The 18249-nt window shown below is 43.7% G+C and overlaps 1 protein-coding gene across 8 annotated transcripts in view; it reads left to right on the forward strand.

The window, feature by feature from the left end:
• Positions 1–8792: 8792 nt before the first annotated feature.
• zgc:174356 (uncharacterized protein LOC100137120 homolog) overlaps positions 8793–18249 on the forward strand; it is a 146686-nt gene continuing 137229 nt past the window's right edge. For all 8 annotated transcript variants that reach the window (XM_063054986.1, XM_063054989.1, XM_063054987.1 and 5 more), the window contains exon 1: positions 8793–9167. In XM_063054986.1, coding sequence (XP_062911056.1) covers positions 9066–9167 — 102 coding nt within the window. In that variant the 5' untranslated portion in view covers positions 8793–9065. The remainder of the gene's footprint in view (positions 9168–18249) is intronic.

An 18249-nucleotide genomic window follows, 5' to 3' on the forward strand; every position in this document is an offset into this window, starting at 1 on the left:
GGCTCTTATATGGTGAAGTGCTGCAATACTTTATAAATGACAATCACCATCTGTGGAGGAGTTAGAATGTGTCTAGATACCCAGCGTCCAAATGGGGAGACATCAGTCTCTTTAATTCATGCACATTTAAAATCTAGAAACTGACGTTCACATTTTCCAATGGTGAATAGATTTTTTTTCCCCTGCACAATACGATGATAGCAATAACATTCAACCTGTTCAGTTTGGCTCTCTGTGGTCTGTCAACACCCCTGACCTGGCATGTTTTGAATTGTAGCACAGATCTATATACTCATTAACTAGTTCTTGAAACTACTGGAAAGTTACATACGTGGATAGAGCGTTGGCTGATTGGCAAGAAACAGAGAGTGGGAATAAAGGGATCCTATTCTGATTGGCTGCTGGTTACCAGTAGTGTTCCACAGGGGTCCATGTTGGGGCCGCTTCTTTTTACGTTGTACATCAACAATTTGGATTATGGAATAGATGGCTTTGTGGCTAAGTTTGCTGACGATATGAAGATAGGCGGAGGTGCCGGTAGTGCTGAGGAAACAGAGAGTCTGCAGAGAGACTTGGATAGATTGGAAGAATGGGCAAAGAAGTGGCAAATGAAATACGATGTTGGAAAGTGTATGGTTATGCACTTTGGCAGAAGAAATAAATGGGCAGACTACTATTTAAATGGGGAGAGAATTCAAAGTTCTGAGATGCAACGGGTCTTGGGAGTCCTCGTACAGGATACCCTTAAAGTTAACCTCCAGGTTGAGTCAGTAGTGAAGAAGGCGAATGCAATGTTGGCATTCATTTCTAGAGGAATAGAGTATAGAAGCAGGGATGTGATGTTGAGGCTCTATAAGGCGCTGGTGAGACCTCACTTGGAGTACTGTGGGCAGTTTTGGTCTCCTTATTTAAGAAAGGATGTGCTGATGTTGGAGAGGGTTCAGAGAAGATTTAGTAGAATGATTCTGGGAATGAGAGGGTTAACATATGAGGAACATTTGTCCGCTTTTGGACTGTATCCCTGGGAGTTCAGAAGAATGAGGGGGGACCTCATAGAGACATTTCAAATGTTGAAAGGCATGGACAGAGTGGATGTGACAAAGTTGTTTCCCATGATGGGGGAGTCTAGTACGAGAGGGCATGACTTAAGGATTGAAGGGCGCCCATTCAGAACAGAGATGCGAAGGAACCTTTTTAGTCAGAGGGTGGTGAATCTATGGAATTTGTTGCCACAGGTGGCAGTGGAGGCCAAGTCATTGAGTGTATTTAAGGTAGAGATTGATAGGTATCTGAGTAGCCAGGGCATCAAAGGTTATGGTGAGAAGGTGGGGGAGTGGGACTAAATGGGAGAATGGATCAGCTCATGATAAAATGGCGGAGCAGACTCGATGGGCCGAATGGCCGACTTCTGCTCCTTTGTCTTATGGTTCTAAGATCTATATTAAACTGTAGCTAATTAACCAGCAATGTCACCCTCTACCCCTTCTCTCTTCTTCCATTCAACATTCTGGCTCACTTCTTCACTGTATAAGAGCCTGGCGTGAGAATCCATGGAGTTTTATTTTACAGTTGCTGCTGTCAGCACTGTGGGTGAATTACTCTGCACTCTGGTTCTCTGAAACTTCAGTCTTTCATGCTCTGACAACAACAGGCCCATCACCTCCCTTTGGTACTCCTCCTCCTTCCCTTCACCTCAAGGTCTACTCTCCTCTGCTATCAAATTCCTTCTGATTTATTCTTTTTTTAATTTGACTGAGGTTCAGCATGGAACAGGCCCTTCTGGTCCTTTGAGCCGTGCCACCCAGCAACCCCCAAATTTAATCCTAATCACGGGACAATTTGCAACGACAATTAGCCTACCAACCTGTGCGTCTTTGACTGTGGGAGGAAACTGGAGCGCCCGGAGGAAACCCATATGGGAGAACGTACAAACTCCTTACAGGCAGTGGCGGGATTTGAACCCGGGCCATCTGTACTTTAAAGTGTTGTGTTAACCACTATGCTATCGCGCCACCCATGCATCTCCTTTTCACTCTATCATTTCCTGCTTCTCACTTCACCATCCCCCATCCCCACCCACCTACCTTCTCCCTCACCTAGCTTCACCTAACACATATCTAGTACGCCTTCTCCTTCCACCCCTCCCCCACCTTCTTGCTCTGGCTTATTCCCCCTTCCAGTCATGACGAAGTGTTGGCCTGAAATGTCAACTCTATTCCTTTCCATAGATGCTGCCTGACCTGTTGAGTCCCTCCAGCATTTTGTATGTTTTGCTTTGGATTTCCATCATCTACAGAATCTCTTGTGTTTGTGATCTCAGACAATGGTCTTTCTAACTTATAGAAACTTTGGGTTATCAGTGGTTCTCAGAACACTTACGTGACCCTTGAGTATTTATATATGAAATGAATAGTTTTCCTTCTCAGAGGAAGCTGATTAGGGGCATTTTCTGTGGTCAGGATTTTCTGAGGTCTGGTACGTGCAGCAGTAAATCATCCCACGCGCATCACAGTAGAGTTATTGAGAAAATTGACATCAAATCACAAAGGAATTCAGAAAGAAAGCTTAAACACAAGAATTTCTGCAGATGTTGGAAGTTTGAGAAAAGCTTGGTCAGTTCTTTTGAAATTAATTTTCTGGAACTGGCTTTCACAGCGAAGCCAACATTTATCGCTAATTGGCCTTGAGAAGGTAATAGCGAAGCAGCGTCCTGATCTGCAATCCTACCTGTGAACGTGCTCCCACAATGCTGAGGAAAGACCTTGTTGCTTTAGCCTCAGCAACGGTGAAGGAGTGGTGATATATTTTCAAGTTGAGCACCTTTGCAGGGAGCTTGCTGGAGGTGATGCTCCCCTGCCCCTGCTGTCCTTGTCCTTCTCAGGGTATAAATGAGACTACCTCAAAGGGAAAAAGAAGGTAGAAGGTGCGAAGATGTTTACAGAGGGAATTTAAGGATAATAGACTTATAAACAGCAAGGAAACAATCCCTTTGGATCACTCTGTGTTACGGTATGCATCTGACTGTGCCAGTCTCTGGCGATCCTCCACTTAAAGATTCTGGCCCGCTCCACTAATTGGTGGCCATGTTTTCACGCCAAGATTTGGATATTTAGGAAGCATCTGAACTCGGTTTCGGGGCTCAATTGTCAACTCAACTTCGGTTCAGTCTGCGATTGCATTTAGGGTTTTTGTCCCTTTTGGATGTTCAGCTGGTCTTGTCAGGTTAGTCATGGAATCATAGAAAAGTACAGCACAGAAACAGGGTCTTTGGCCCATCTAGTCCTTAACCTGCCTACTTCCATTGACCTGCACTGGGATCACAGGCCTCCATACCCCTATCATCCATGTATGTATTTAAACTTCTCTTAAACATTGCAATTGAGCTCATGTGCACCACCAGCACTGACAGCTCAATCCACACTTGCCCGACCCTCTGAGTGAGGAGGCTTCCCCTCATGACCCCCTAAACCTTTCACCTTTCACTCTCAACCCATAACCTCCAGTTGTAGTCCCACGCACCCTCATCTAACATCTAGTCAAGTATCCTGCTCTCGTCTCAGTCTCGAAATCATGACTCGATTCTAGTCTTGGATCCTCTAGCACTTGCGTCCTTACCATCCTCGCCTAGACCTCTTGTCACACCCCATCTTCATTGAACGTCAACTACCCATTAATCCCATTGTACATTCATCTCATTATTTGATGCTCCCCATGTTTTCAGCAACTTCACACAGATTCCAGCACTCAGCGACAGACCTGGGAAAATGACATAGCCCAGTTATTCTTCCAACCTGCAAGCTTTTGGAATGTGGGGTCAACCACAATTAAAGGACAAGCACACACACACTCACTCACTCACAGGAAGAGTGTGCAAGCTCTACACTGATAGCAGTCCACTTTCGGACTGAAGCAGAGTCTCTGGCACGGATTATTAATAGCTCTCAACACAACCTATGTGTACACTATGTGGCCATTCTATCAGATACAGGATTAGAACCTGGTTTGGTCTTCTGCTGCTGTAGCCCAGCCACTTCAAAGTTCGACATGTTGTGCATTCAGAGATGGTCTTCTACATTGTTGTAACATCTGGTTATTTGAGTTAATGTCACCTTCCTTTCAACTTGAACCAGTCTGGCCAGTCTTCTCCCAACTCTCTCATTAACAAGGCAATTTTGTCTACCGAAATGCCGCTTATTGGATGTTTTTTGATTTTTCACACCTTCCTCTGTAAACTCCAAAGACCCATCGGTTAATGGTAGGGTGCCGTGGCATAAAAATGTTGGGAACCCCTGCTCTAGAGACTGTTGTGCATAAAATCCCAGGAGATCAACAGTTTCCAAGATACTCAAACCACCCCGTCTGGCACCAATTTCACAGTCAAAGTCACTTAGATCACATTTCTTCCCCATTCTGATATTTGATCTGAAGAATGTTTTGACCATGTCTGCATGCTTTTATACAGTGAGTTGTTCCTATGTGATTGGCTGATTAGATATTTGCATTAACGAGCAGGTGCACAGATGTACCTAATAAAGTGGCCACTGAGTGTACATCTAAAGTGTGCAGTGTGACACAATTTCCCATAGTTCCAAGAAACCTTAAACCAATACTCCACTGGTTTAGATTCTTTCCTTTCTCCAACACAAGAAATAAAATGTGTTTTACTTACAGTTAACAGAATATTTTGGCAGAAGACATAAACAGGCAGATTATTATTTAAATGGTGAGAGAATTCAAAGTTCTGAGATGCAATGGGACTTGGGAGTCCTCGTGCAGGATACACTTAAGGTTAAGCTCCAGGTTGAGTCGGTGGTAAAGAAGGCGAATGCAATGTTGGCATTCATTTCTAGAGGAGTAGAGTATAGGAGCAGGGATGTGATGTTGAGGCTCTATAAGGCGCTGGTGAGACCTCACTTGGAGTACTGTGGGCAGTTTTGGTCTCCTTATTTAAGAAAGGATGTGCTGACGTTGGAGAGGGTACAGAGAAGATTCACTAGAATGATTCCGGGACTGAGAGGGTTAACATATGAGGAACGTTTGTCCGCTCTTGGACTGTACTCCTTGGAGTTTAGAAGAATGAGGGGGGACCTCATAGAAACATTTCGAATGTTGAAAGGCATGGACAGAGTGGATGTGGCAGAGTTGTTTCCCATGATGGGGGAGTCTAGTATGAGAGGGCATGACTTAAGGATTGAAGGGCGCCCATTCAGAACAGAAATGCGACGAAATTTTTTTAGTCAGAGGGTGGTGAATCTATGGAATTTGTTGCCACGGGCAGCAGTGGAAGCAAGTCATTGGGTGTATTTAAGGCAGAGATTGATAGGTATCTGAGTAGCCAGAGCATCAAAGGTTATGGTGAGAACGCGGGGGAGTGGGACTAAATGGGAGAATGGATCAGCTCATGATAAAATGGCGGAGCAGACTCGATGGGCCGAATGGCCGACTTCTGCTCCTTTGTCTTATGGTAATATTACTGACAGAATTCTATGTAAGGTTTACATTTGATGGAATTGCTCCATAGACACGTACACTTAGCAACAAGGAGGAAGTGTGCGCGGGACACACTGAGGAGCAGAGACAGGGAAGAGACAGCAGAAGGGAAACTTGCTGATAGAAGCACAAAAGACTTTTGTGGAAGTATCTAGATGAAGGATCATGAGGGGAAGACAGACACAGGAGAAATGAGACAAGAGGCAAGCAGTTGCATCACTGGCTGGAGAGAGGGAAAGAAGAATATTTCCCTCTGGAGCTCGTAAAAATGGATGCGATTTACATTGTTGGACTCAGAGTCATAGGATCACAGTGTATGGAAGTAGGCACAACATTGGCATGGCATGACCATGCTGATAAAAATTCCCATTTGCCTGTGTTTGACCCATATCCTTCTATACATTTACCATCTATGTGTCCCAATGTCGCTTTGACGTTGTTACTGTACTTGCCTTAACCAACTCCTCTGGTCGCTCATATCATATACTAACCTTCTTCAGTGTAGCGTAGTGGTTACTACAAAACTTTACAGTACAGACGACTGGGGTTCACTTCCTGCCGCTGCCCGTAAGGGGTTTACACATTCTCTCCGTGACCATGTGTGTTTCCTCCGGACGCTTTGGTTTCCTCCCACAGTCCAAAGACGTACATTTGGTAGGTTAATTGGTCCTGGTCCGTTGTCCCATGATTAGGCTAGGATTAGATCAAGGGGATAGCTGGGCACATGGCTTGAAGGGCTGTATAAGATCCTAAGACATAGGAGCAGAATTAGGCCATTCAGCCCATCGAGTCCACTCTGCCATTTCATCATGGCTAATTCTGGATCCCACTCAACCCCATACACCAGCCTTTGATGCCCTGACCGGTCAGGAAACTATCAACTTCCATTTTAAATATAGCCACGGACTTGGTCTGCACCACAATCTGCGGCAAAGCATTCCACAGATTCACCACACTTCGGTTAAAAAAAAATCCTCCTTACTTCTGTTCTAAAAGGTCACCCCTCAGTTTTGAGGCTGTGCCCTCTAGTTCTGGATATGTCCACCAGAGGAAACATCCTTTCCACAGCCACCTTATCTCGTCCTTTCAACATTCAGTAGGTTTCAATGAGATCCCCACGCATTCTTCTAAATTCCAGTGAGTACAGACCCAAAGCTGCCAGATGCTCCTCATATGTTAACCCCTTCATTAACATATAATCGTGAACCTCCTTTGGATGCTCTACAATGACAACACATCCTTTCTGAATTTCTGAGATAAAGGGCTCTAAGCTGTTGACAATACTCCAAGTGTGGCCTGACTAGTGTCTTACAAAGCTACAGCATTATCTCCTTGCTTTTATATTCTATTCCCCTTGAAATAAATGCCATCATTTCACTTGCCTTCTTTACCACAGACTCAGCCTGTGAATTAACCCTCTGGGAGTCTTGCTCAAGGACTCATAGGTCCCTTTGAACCTCTGAAGTTTGAATTTTCTCCCCATTTAGATAATAGTCTGCACTATTGTTTCTTTTACCAAAATGCATTATCATACATTTCCCAACACTGTATTCCATCTGCAACCTTTTTGCCCATTCTTCCAATTTGTCTAAGTCCTGCTGCAATCGCATTGCTTCCTCAGTACTACCTACCCTCCACTGTCTTCTTATCATCTGCAACCTTTGCCATAAATCATCAATTCCACTATCTAAATCATTGACAAACAATGTGAAAAGTAACGGTACCAATACTGACCCCTGAGGAAAACCACTAGTCACTGGCAGCCAACCAGAAAAGGCCCCATTTATTTTCACGTGTTGCCTCTTGCCTGTCAGCCATTCCTCTCTCCATGCCAGTATATTTCCTGTCACACCATAAGATTTTATCCTGTGCAGCAGCCCCACGGGAGGCACCTTATCAAATGCCTTCTTAAAGTCTAAATAAATGTCATCCACTGCCTCTCCTTTATCCACGCTACTTGTTACTTCCTTGAAGAATTCTAACAGTTTTGCAAGATTTCCCTTTACAGAAACCATGCTGTATTTCAACAAATAAATTTAAAATTTGTCCGTAAGATTCCTATTAAATCTTTTCTATCTCACCTCAAAACCTATACATGCTTGCTCTTGATTCCCCAACCCTGGGAAAAAAAGAACCATGTGCATTCAACCTATCTATGCCCCTCCTGAATTAGGAACTTCTATAAAATCAGTATCATTGACCCACATTCCACTGAATAAAGTGCCAACCTGTTCAATCTCTTCCTGTCACCTGATTCCTCCAGCATCCTGGTAAGTCTTTCCTGCTCAGTGCTTGCACGTGTAGTTATCAGCCTCTCCCCCGTGTTGTCCATCGTTATCCCTCGTGTCATTCGGCAAACTTTGTTCACATTGATGCAACAGATAAAAAAAATCCCTGTTGCTCTGGAGCACCAAGCTTTTGTAACCATTGGAAGCAATGGAGACTGCCAACTTTCTCAGATTACACTGACAGCCCCCGAGAGTGAAGTTGCAATTCCAGGATACCAAGGTTTCTTTCCCAGAAAGAGAAAAGATTTCCTTTCAAATCCTCAGGTCAGGGAACTCTGGTGACTGGGTGAAAGGACATGGTGGCTGTGTCCTTAAATAATCCCATTTTACCACATAGAGAGACGTCCAGAAATTCCCTCATTAATTACTATTTGGTATTATTGAGTAGCCCCATGTCCAAGGGTCCTTGATAAAGAATTCCAATTTTTCATGCTCCGAAGCCTTTTCTCCTTGTTCCACATTTTGTGAAACAGGAGAGCAAGAGGACAAGAAGCCCTTTGTAGGAAGAGCCCATGTGGGCTTTCAAAATTGGAGTTCACAGTTGTTACCGGTAAGGAAGTGCATAGATCCATGGTCCATTATAGGATGTGATGCATCTGCATCAAAGAACAAGCGACCTTAAAACCCGTCTGGATTTTCTTAAGACTTGTCATGCGTGATCCCAAGTACTTCTGCAATGGAAGTCAAATCAAGTCACATTCATTGTAATATGCACAAGTATGGCGAAATAGAGGTACAATGGAAAAAAAAACAACTTGCTTGCCGCATCATCACAGGTGCATGGGTTCAGTCAACAGACAGAAAATACAGAAATTATATTTGCAGGTGTGAGCCATGTAGTCAAACGTCTCCTCGGGGGGAGCCCGTGTGTGCGTTTCGAAACTAATCAAACTTCATCTCAGGGGAGTGTCAGCACAAAAGTTGACGCTGACATTGACCGCTGTTACATTGACTTGTGACTCGGGGTGAAGGCGAGAGAGAAATAAAAAAATGTCATGACGACTATTTCTTGGAGTGAACCTCCCGAACCCAGAGGAATGGATAACATGTGATTCACTCATGCCGCGGTGTTGTACTTTGCGGACAGTGTGCAAAATCTCCTCCAGGCAGCCAGTAAAATTTAGCCGCCGACTTGTTCGCCAAGGTGCCGTGAACGTTGCCATTGGCGCTGGAGGCAGCGGAGGGCGGGTCCGCCTGAAGCACGACCGGCGCTGGACAGGTAGTTAACCCGCCTCCCTCACCTGTCTCCCTTACTCGCTGGAGGCGTTGGTTGCAAGTGGCTTTGAAATGGATCTGAGGACCATCGTCACGGTCGAGCCGGTGGTGTTCCTATACTTGATGTCCGGCCTTCTCAACTCCTTCGCTGTTCAGCAGTTGGTGTTGGTCAAGGTGAGTCTGAAGCTGCTAAGCGGCGCCGCGGTTTGGTCCGACTGCTTCCATTCTTTGCCAAAAACATAGTAGGAACCAGCCGCAAATCCAGAGGCAAACGCGCTTCCTCAAAAGTTGCCACCGTTATGAGGTGGTAAGGTGTGCTGCAAAATACTTAAGACTTAAGTATTCGCTTCCATGTCCTCCCAAAGTACCGTAACGGCAGCAATACCGTTTTGTTCTTGAGGTGTATTCAATATTTAACATAGGAACCAATTAATAAACAACAGTTCAGCAAATAAAAGTTTTAACCACTTTTTCTCACGCTGGAAAATAACTGAGGAATAAACTTTGATCAGACCCATACACTTCCTGGGATCTGTTACTTAGAGCTGAGAGAGCGTTAACATTAATTACTCACCACCAGTTAGAATAAGGGAAACGTCAGCCTGGGAAGGTGGTAACTTGGTCCCTCACTCACACTTTACATGTACTAGGCTCATCTTTCCGGGCCAGAGCACAGACACTCTGCACTCACTTTATTAGGTGCACCTGCTAGTTAATGCAAATATCTAACCAGTCCATCGTGTGGTAGCATGCGGATACCTTCAAGGGGTTCAGACCAAACATCAGAATGGGGAAGAAATGTGATCTGTGAATTTGTCCACGGAATGATGGTTGATTTCAAACAGGGTGGTTTGAGTATCTAAGTAATTGTCTGTGAAAACTTCATCAGGTACACCATGTCTGAAAAAAACTGATTTCATGCATGTAATTACGTTCTCTGCTGTTGTTCTGCTCAAACCACACACTTCAGGGTACAATGAGTAGTGATCTGTTATTACTGGATAATCTTTGTTGTCAGTTACAAAAAGATCAATGCCTACCTTTTGATAAGGTCTCTGAGGACTAGGATGTGGATGCAATGGCTCCTTAGGGTTGCTAGATTGGTATTTAAAGCATATTCGACAAGAAGATACCAACTCTGCAATTTCTTGATTCATCTTGGGCCAAAACATCTCTTCCTGCGCCCTTCTCTTACACTTTTCAATACCTAAGTGGCCTTCATGAATTTTCCCAAGCATTTCTTTTCTATAACCTTTGTACAATATCCCATCCACAACAGACAGTTCTGATCTGTGGTTCCAATATTCTTGTACTTCTGAGGTACAGTTCTGCCTATTATCTGGCCATCCATCCATCACCACTTGTATTACCTGACTGAGAGTTTTGTCCTTCTCTATCTCCAGATGCAGCAGTTTCAACTTCTCAGCAGAAACAGGTACAGTCTCTATGATCATATCAACAAACGTCTGAACATCAACAGCGTCCCTGTGACTGTCTTTTGTTGTTGGATCCACAGCTCTGGAAAGTGTGTCAGCCGTGTACATGAATTTTCCAGGTGTGTATGACACTTTCAGGGCATACCTTTGCAATTTGATCATCATTCGCTGAATTCGCAAAGGACAGTCGCTTAAAGGTTTGCGAAACAATGCAATCAGAGGCTTATGATTGGTTTCAACATTAATAGATTGACCCGACACAAACTGATGAAATCTCTCGCAAGCAAACATAATGCTGAGCAATTCTTTTTCAATTTGGGCATATCTTGTTTCTGGATCAGATAATGAACGAGATGCATATGGCACTGGTAGCCATTCCTGATCATGTTTTTGGAGTAATACTGCCCCTAAGCCTGCTTGAGATGCATCACAAGAGATTTTGATGGTTCTCTCAGCATCATAGAATTTCATCACAGGTTCTTTTGAGAGCACTTTCTTGAGATTTTGCCATGCCTTCTCCTGTTCATGATTCCTGCTCCTTTCATTTTTCTTTTCCGCTAGCTGCCTCAATGGATCAAGCTGTTCCGAAAGATCCGGTATGAATTACTCATGTAGTTGACCATTCCCATAAACCTTTGAACATCCTTTTTACATTGCGGTCTTGGCATGTTCTCAATAGCAGGAACCTTCAGTGGATCAGGGTGCACACCCTCTTTGCTGATGATATCACCCACAAAGATAAGTTCAGTCACTCCTAGCTGACATTTGTCTTTATTCAACTTCAGGTTTGCCTTGCGTGTTGCCTCTAAGACTTGTCTAACTCTGGCGTCATGCTCTTGTTTAGATGATCCCCAAACAATAATATCGTCCATGGATGTATCCACGCCCTCAATGTGCTAATATAGCATGTGAATGGTTTTATGGTATACTTCAGGAGCTGATGCAATTCCAAACGGAAGCCTAAGAAAACAGTACCTGGCAAAAAGAGTGTAAAGGTATACAACTTTGAACTCGGTTCATCTAGTTTAAGTTGCCAGAATCCAGAGGATGCATCTAATTTACTAAAGTACTTTGCATTAGCAAACCTTGACATAATTTCTTCATGAGTAGGCAATTTGAAATGTTCTCTTTTATTGGCTCAATTCAAGTCTCTTGGATCTAAGCGAATCCCCAGTTTTCCATTTTTCTTATCAACAATAACAAGTGAATTGACCCATTCAGTCGGTTCATCAAATTTTAGTATGACTCCTAACCATTCCATTGTGTTTTCAGTTGATGACGTAATGCAAAAGGTACTTTTCTACATTGATGTACTACGGGTGGCACTGTGCTGTCAATTTTGATCATGTGCTCTCCTGGAAGACAACCAAGCCCTTTGAACAAGTCCTCATACTCTTTCATCAAGTCACTGTATTCTGACTCTGTATCACTGTCCAGGACTAAATCTCTTTTCACCAAATTCAGTCTCTCACAGGCAGATAGACCCAGTATAGACTGTACATTCTTTGGCACCACCACAGATGAAAGCGTGTGCACAAAATCTTTGTGTGATACTTTTGCCACACATGTTCCTTTAACTGAAATGTCTGCACCTGAATACCCAGTCACTTTTATATTTGTCTGATGTAACTTTGGTCTAGGCTTTAATGCATTAAACTCAGATTCTGCAAGAACATTTACTTGTGCTCCAGTATTCAGTTTAAACAGAATATTGTTTTGGTTCACCTGCAATGGAAGTCCAGTCATTCTTACTTTGTTTGTTTTCACAAAGCACATCTATATGAAACTCCTCCTGTTCATTTTCAAACACTGCAAGTCTCCCCTCTCCACGCCACCGATGTTGTCCAAGGGAAGGGCATTAGGACCCATACAGCTTGGCACCAGTGTCGTCGCAGAGCACTTGCTCAAGGACACATACACTGCCTCAGCCAAGGCTCGAACTAGCGACCTCCAAATCACTAGATGAACGCCTTAACCACCTGGCCACTCACCAACACTATCAATAAATAGCAATAAATAACAAACATAAAATAGCAATCTAACAGAATCTTTTAATGATTCCTTTAATGAATGTAGTTATCCTCTTTTGTTCAAGAGTCTGATGGTTGAGGGGTAGTAACGTTTTTGAACCTGGTGACGCAAGTCCTGAGGCACCTGCACCTTCTACCTGGAGGTAGAAGTGAGAAAAGAGCACGGCCTGGTTGGTGAGGATCCCTGATAATAGATTCTGTTTTTCTACAGCAACGTTTCATGTAGATGTGTTCAATGGTTAGGAGGGTTTTACCTGTGATATACTGGGCTGAATCCACTACCTTTTGTAGGATTTTCTGCACAAAAGCATCGGTGTTCCCACACCAGGCCATGGTGCAGCCAGTCAGCACACTCTCCACCACACACCTATAGAAGCTTGCCAAGGTTTTCAATGACATGTCAGATCTCCACAGACTCCTGAGGAAGTAAAGGCACTGTCCTGCTTTCTTCACAATAATGTTTTTATAATGGATCCAGGACAGGTCCTCTGTAATAGGAACACCCAGGAATTTAAAGTTACTGACCCTCTCCACTTCTGATCCTCCGATGATTACTGGATCATGGACCTCTGGTATCCCTCTCCTGAAGTCTACAATCATTTCTTTGGTCTTGTTGACATTAAGTGAAAAGTTGTTGGAATTACACCACCCAGCCAAGTTTTCAATCTCCCTCCTGTATGCTGATTCATCACCACCCGTGATACGGCCCACAACAGTGGTGTCATCAGCAAACTTGCATATGGTGTTGGAGCTGTACTTAACCACACAGTCACAGGTGTAAAGCGAGTAGAGCGGGGGGCTAGGTACACGTCCCAGCGGTGCTCCCGTGCTGATGGAGCTGTTCTTGCCAATCCAAACCGACCAGGGTCTATAAGTGAGGAAATCCAGGATCAAATTACACAGGGCAGTAGTGAGGCCCAAGTCTTGGAGTTTACTGTTTAGTTTTGAGGGGATGATGGTGTTAAATGCTGAGTTGTAATCGATAAAGAGCATCCTGATGTATGCATCTTTGTTGTCCAGATGTCCCAGGGTTGTGAGAAGAGTCAATGAGATGCCATCTGCTGTAGATCTGTTGCTTCGTTAGGTGAATTGGAGCGGATCCATGTCACCATTCTGACAGGAGCTGATATGCTTCAACACCAGCCTCCCAAAACACTTCATCACTGGGGATGTAATTGCCACTGGGAGATAGTCATTTAGACAGGATACTATGCTCTTTTTGGGGACTGGTACGATTGAAGCCTGCTTGAAGAAAACTTCCGGAGCAAGAGGTTGAAGATATCCATGAACACACCAGCCAGTTGGTCAGCAGACGTCTTCATTACTCAGCCAGATACTCCATCTAGACTGGATGTTTTCCTTGAATTCACTCTCCTGAAGGCAGCATGCACGCCATCTTCAGATACTGAGACCAAAGAATCACGGAGAAACATGGGGTTGCGCGATGGCTCCTCCCTGCTCTGGTGGTCAAAGCGAGCATAGAAGGCACTGAGCTCATTTGGAAGCGAAGCTCTGCTGTCCCCATATCGCAAGATTTAACTTTGTAGGAGGTTATGGCATTCAGACCCTGCCATAGAGGCCAAGCATCCCTCGTTGATTCCAGTTTAGTCTGGAATCTCCACTTCTTGTAGCATTCTTGATCTCCAGACTTGAGTGCCTCTGATCTGGCTCTCAGCAGGTTACAGATTTCATTGTTTGCCCAGGGCTTTTGATTGTTGAAAACCCTGAATGATTTTGGGGGGACACCTTCATCCACAGCTGTTTAAATAAAGTCTGTAATGACTCCGGTGTAATCATTCAGGTCCTCAGATGAATTCTTGAACACGGCCCAGTCCACTGACTCAAGGCAATAAAAAAAAAAAGGCTATCCTGTAACCATTCCTCAGCCTCCCGTGCTCACATGCTGGTGATATGGACTCACTTTCAAGGACTCTACGTCTCATGTTGTTGATATTTATTGCTTATTTATTATTATTATTATTTCTTTCCTCTTGTATTTGCATAGTTTGTTATCTTTTGCATACTGGTTGAATGGCCAAGTTGGTTATTATTCTACTATGGATTCATTGAGTATGCTCACAAGTCAATGAATCTCAGGGTTATATGTGGTGGCATATATGTACTTTGATAATACATTTACTTTGAACATTACAATTGTTGTACTCGGTCCGCTGACCAATGATGGAAAGCACATTTCACCACCCTGTCTACCAGTGTCACCACTTTCGGAGAACTCCGTACTTGTTTTCTCTGAATGTCTCTTTTCTACAACACTCTGCAGGTCCCTGCCATTCAGTGTATATTCTGGTCCGGCTTGTTGTATCACTTCCCCTTTCAATATGTAGTTGATGGGGTGTGGAGTGCAGTTACTGTTTAAAATACAGGAAACAATTTTCGCGTAACGCTTTCCTCCGAGCTGACCAGAGAGTCTGAATCAGAAATGTAGGTTTGGGGTTAAACATTCAGGACAGAAGATGCTTTCAATTTGTATTGCCTTGTTATATTGCCTTGTTGTTTTATGCCTTGTTTCAAAACCTCATCCAAAAGATGACAGTGTAGCTCTTCCTTGTTACTACCTTCTGGATTTCGGTGCTCAGATCTCCTATGAGAAATGTGAACCTGTGACCTGATTTGGGCAGTCATGCTATCCTCTGTGACACATTAAAATACGTGTGTGATCTTGGTTGTTCTCCACTGAGTAGGTGAGGGATTCTCGTGAAAGTCACAGACAGAGAGAACACAAGGGATTCCACGGATGCTGGAAATCTTGGTCGACACACAACAAATGCTGGAGGGACATAGCAAGTCTGACAGCATCTATTCTGCTTCCTGAGCCCATCACCCCCATTGGGACGTAGGCCACCAACAGCAGCTCGCCGGAGTCCGCTGTCCTGGGCCAGTCTTTCAAATTGTCTCCAGATGTAGCCCATCATTGAATACCCTTCCTCTCCCAGCGATGGTATCTTTGTAGCTTCTGCTGGCGTTTCTGTAGTGCTGGGTTTTTATGGGATGCGTTTGCTAGACCCATGCCTGACCCTTCTCCTTTGGAACTGTCCATGACGGAGATGGCTGGCATCTATGGAGAGGAATGAAGAGTCAACTTTTCAGGCCGTGACTGTTCTTCAGCACTGGAAAGAAAGCGAGCAGAAGCCAGAATAAGAAGGTAGATAGAGAACATTCTCTCATTGACGGAAGGGGTCAGAGTCTAGGAAAAATAGAATGAAAATCCGCTGCAAGTGAGGTGATGAAAATTCAATAGCGTGCTGGGAAAGTGACAGAGCGTAGAAACAGACCATTCAGCCTGCCATGCCCATGCTATCAATTATAATGGCTTACATGGACATCGCGGCAGATAAGTCTGTTTTTGATAATATACCTATTTACACTAATCTCCTTTAGTAGAATTTGGTGCACAGTCCACTGTACCTAGGCGATTCAAATGCGCACCCAGATGATTCTTAAATGTTGTGAGAGTATTTTGATTTCAGAATGAGGATCTGGATCTGCAATGCACTGCCAGTGGTCAAAGTGGATGCAGATTTATTGTGATGTCTGAAAGGGAGCTGGATAAATCGCTGAAACCATAGGGCTTTGGGAAGTGAGTAAGTAAGTGAGGGAGCACAATCAAAAAATGCTGGTGAACGCAGCAGGCCAGGCAGCATCTCTAGGAAGCGGTACAGTCGACGTTTCAGTCCGGGACCCTTCGTCAGGACTAACTGAAAGAAGAGATAGTAGGAGATTTGAAAGTGGGAGGGGAAGGGGGGAGATCCAAAATGATACGAGAAGACAGGAGGGGAGGGGTAGATCTAAGAGCTGGAAAGTTGATTGGCAAGAGGGATACCAGACTGGAGAAGGGAGAGGATCATGGGACAGGAAGCCTGGGGAGAGAGAGAAGCGGGGAGGGGAGCCCGGATGGTGGACAGCAGGCAAGGAGTTATAGTGAGAGGGACAGAGGGAGAAAAAAGAGAGAGAGGAAAAAAGGGGGAAAAATAAAAAATATATTAAAAAAAATTAAATAAACAAATAAGGGATGGGATGTGAAGGGGAGGAGGGACATTAATGGAAGTTAGGGAAGTCAATATACATGCCATCAGGTTGGGGGCTACCCAGATGGAATATAAGTTGTTGTTCCTCCAACCTGAGTGTGGCTTCATCTTGACAGTAGAGGAGGCCGTGGATAGACATATCAGAGTGTGAATGGGATGTGGGAATTAAAATGTGTGGCCACTGGGAGATCTTGCTTTCTCTGGCGGACAGAGCGAGGGTGTTCAGCGAAACGGTAAGTGGGGGAATGGGACTAGCTCTGGCATAGAACCAGTATGAAATTGATAGTCTGATTTGCCCCTGAAAGCAACTCAAATATCAAACAGTTTTCAGTGCCCAAAGCCATTCAGTAGCTCATTGTCTCTTGTCCATGACTTGTGTGTACACAGTTATTATTTCAGACATTCTTAGTCTGATTTGGATGGAGGACCAAATATCAAAACCCTGGCATATTAATAGATCAATAGGGTTAGTGAAATTAGCCAATAGCTGTACTCAAACAAGTGAAAACTGCTTCAAACTTAATATCATTTCCCAAAAAATCACCTCATTTTTAACAGCTTAGTTTGAATTTTACTGACAGTTTCAATTTAAATATTTTAAGCTAATTAATTAATATTTTTAAACTAATTGACAAAATAAAAGATAATTCAAGAGGTCTGCTTAAGGCTGCTTAATTGCTTTGATATTCCTGTAAACAGATGCTGTTTTTATCTGAATGTTACCGACAGATTTACTTTGGCTCTTGAGGGAGTTGGAATCCATATTACTTTTCCTGATTATGTTAGCTAAAGACTTTTCATTTTGCATGCAGTATTTGCACTCATTGGCCACTGTATTAGTTACTCCTGTACACCTGCTCTTTAAAGCATGTATCTAATCAGCCAATCATGTGGCAGCAATTCAATGTATATAAGCATGCAGACATGGTCAAGATGTTCAGTCGTTCAGAACATGGAAAGATGGGGTGGCTTGAGTGTCTCAAAATGCTGCTCTCCTCAGATTTAATGCACAACAGTCTCTAGGAATCATATTATACAGAAGAATTTTTTCCTAACCACCCTTCCCACCTCAAATTTGTCATTAGTTTTTAACTTCTTTCTGGACACCTTTTGTTTTTAGGACACTAAAATCTCCGAGAAGGTGCAGAAAAACAAATTATTCAAGCATTTCATTGATGGGAGATTTTAGTTACAAAGTTAGATTGGTGCAAAAATAAACATGACTCAGTTACAGGCCTTGGTATTCTTCAAGTGTGATTCTTCATTCCAGTCACGGCCAATCCACTTTATTAATGCTGCATTCCTGTCTTTTCCCTATACCCTTTGATGCTTAGTGCTTCTAGGAATTGTCTGTCTTTTCTCTTAGTAAGTAACTTAGCCTCTATAGCTCGCCGTGGAAGCAAATTCTACAGTTCACCACTCCCTGACTGAAGAAATTCCTCCTTATCCCAATCCTTAATCTCTTGCCCTGTGATTTTAAACCATGATACTTTTCGGGACACCTCAGCTAAGGGGAACTTTCTCCTTTCATTCTGTTGAGCTCTAGCCAATACAAAACTACTTCACTCAATCTCTCCCCATCCAACTGATCTACCACCTTACAGATCAGTCTGGTGAACCTTTACTGCACTCCCTCTATAACAAGGGGTCCCAATCTGGGGTCCATGGACCCCTGGATTAATGGCAAATAAAAGGTTAGGAACCTCCGCTCTGCATGGAGAAAAGAGCTAGAATTGGCATTGAT

Source organism: Mobula hypostoma, chromosome 8, assembly GCF_963921235.1.
Source record: "Mobula hypostoma chromosome 8, sMobHyp1.1, whole genome shotgun sequence".
NCBI classification, from domain to species: Eukaryota; Metazoa; Chordata; class Chondrichthyes; order Myliobatiformes; family Myliobatidae; genus Mobula; species Mobula hypostoma.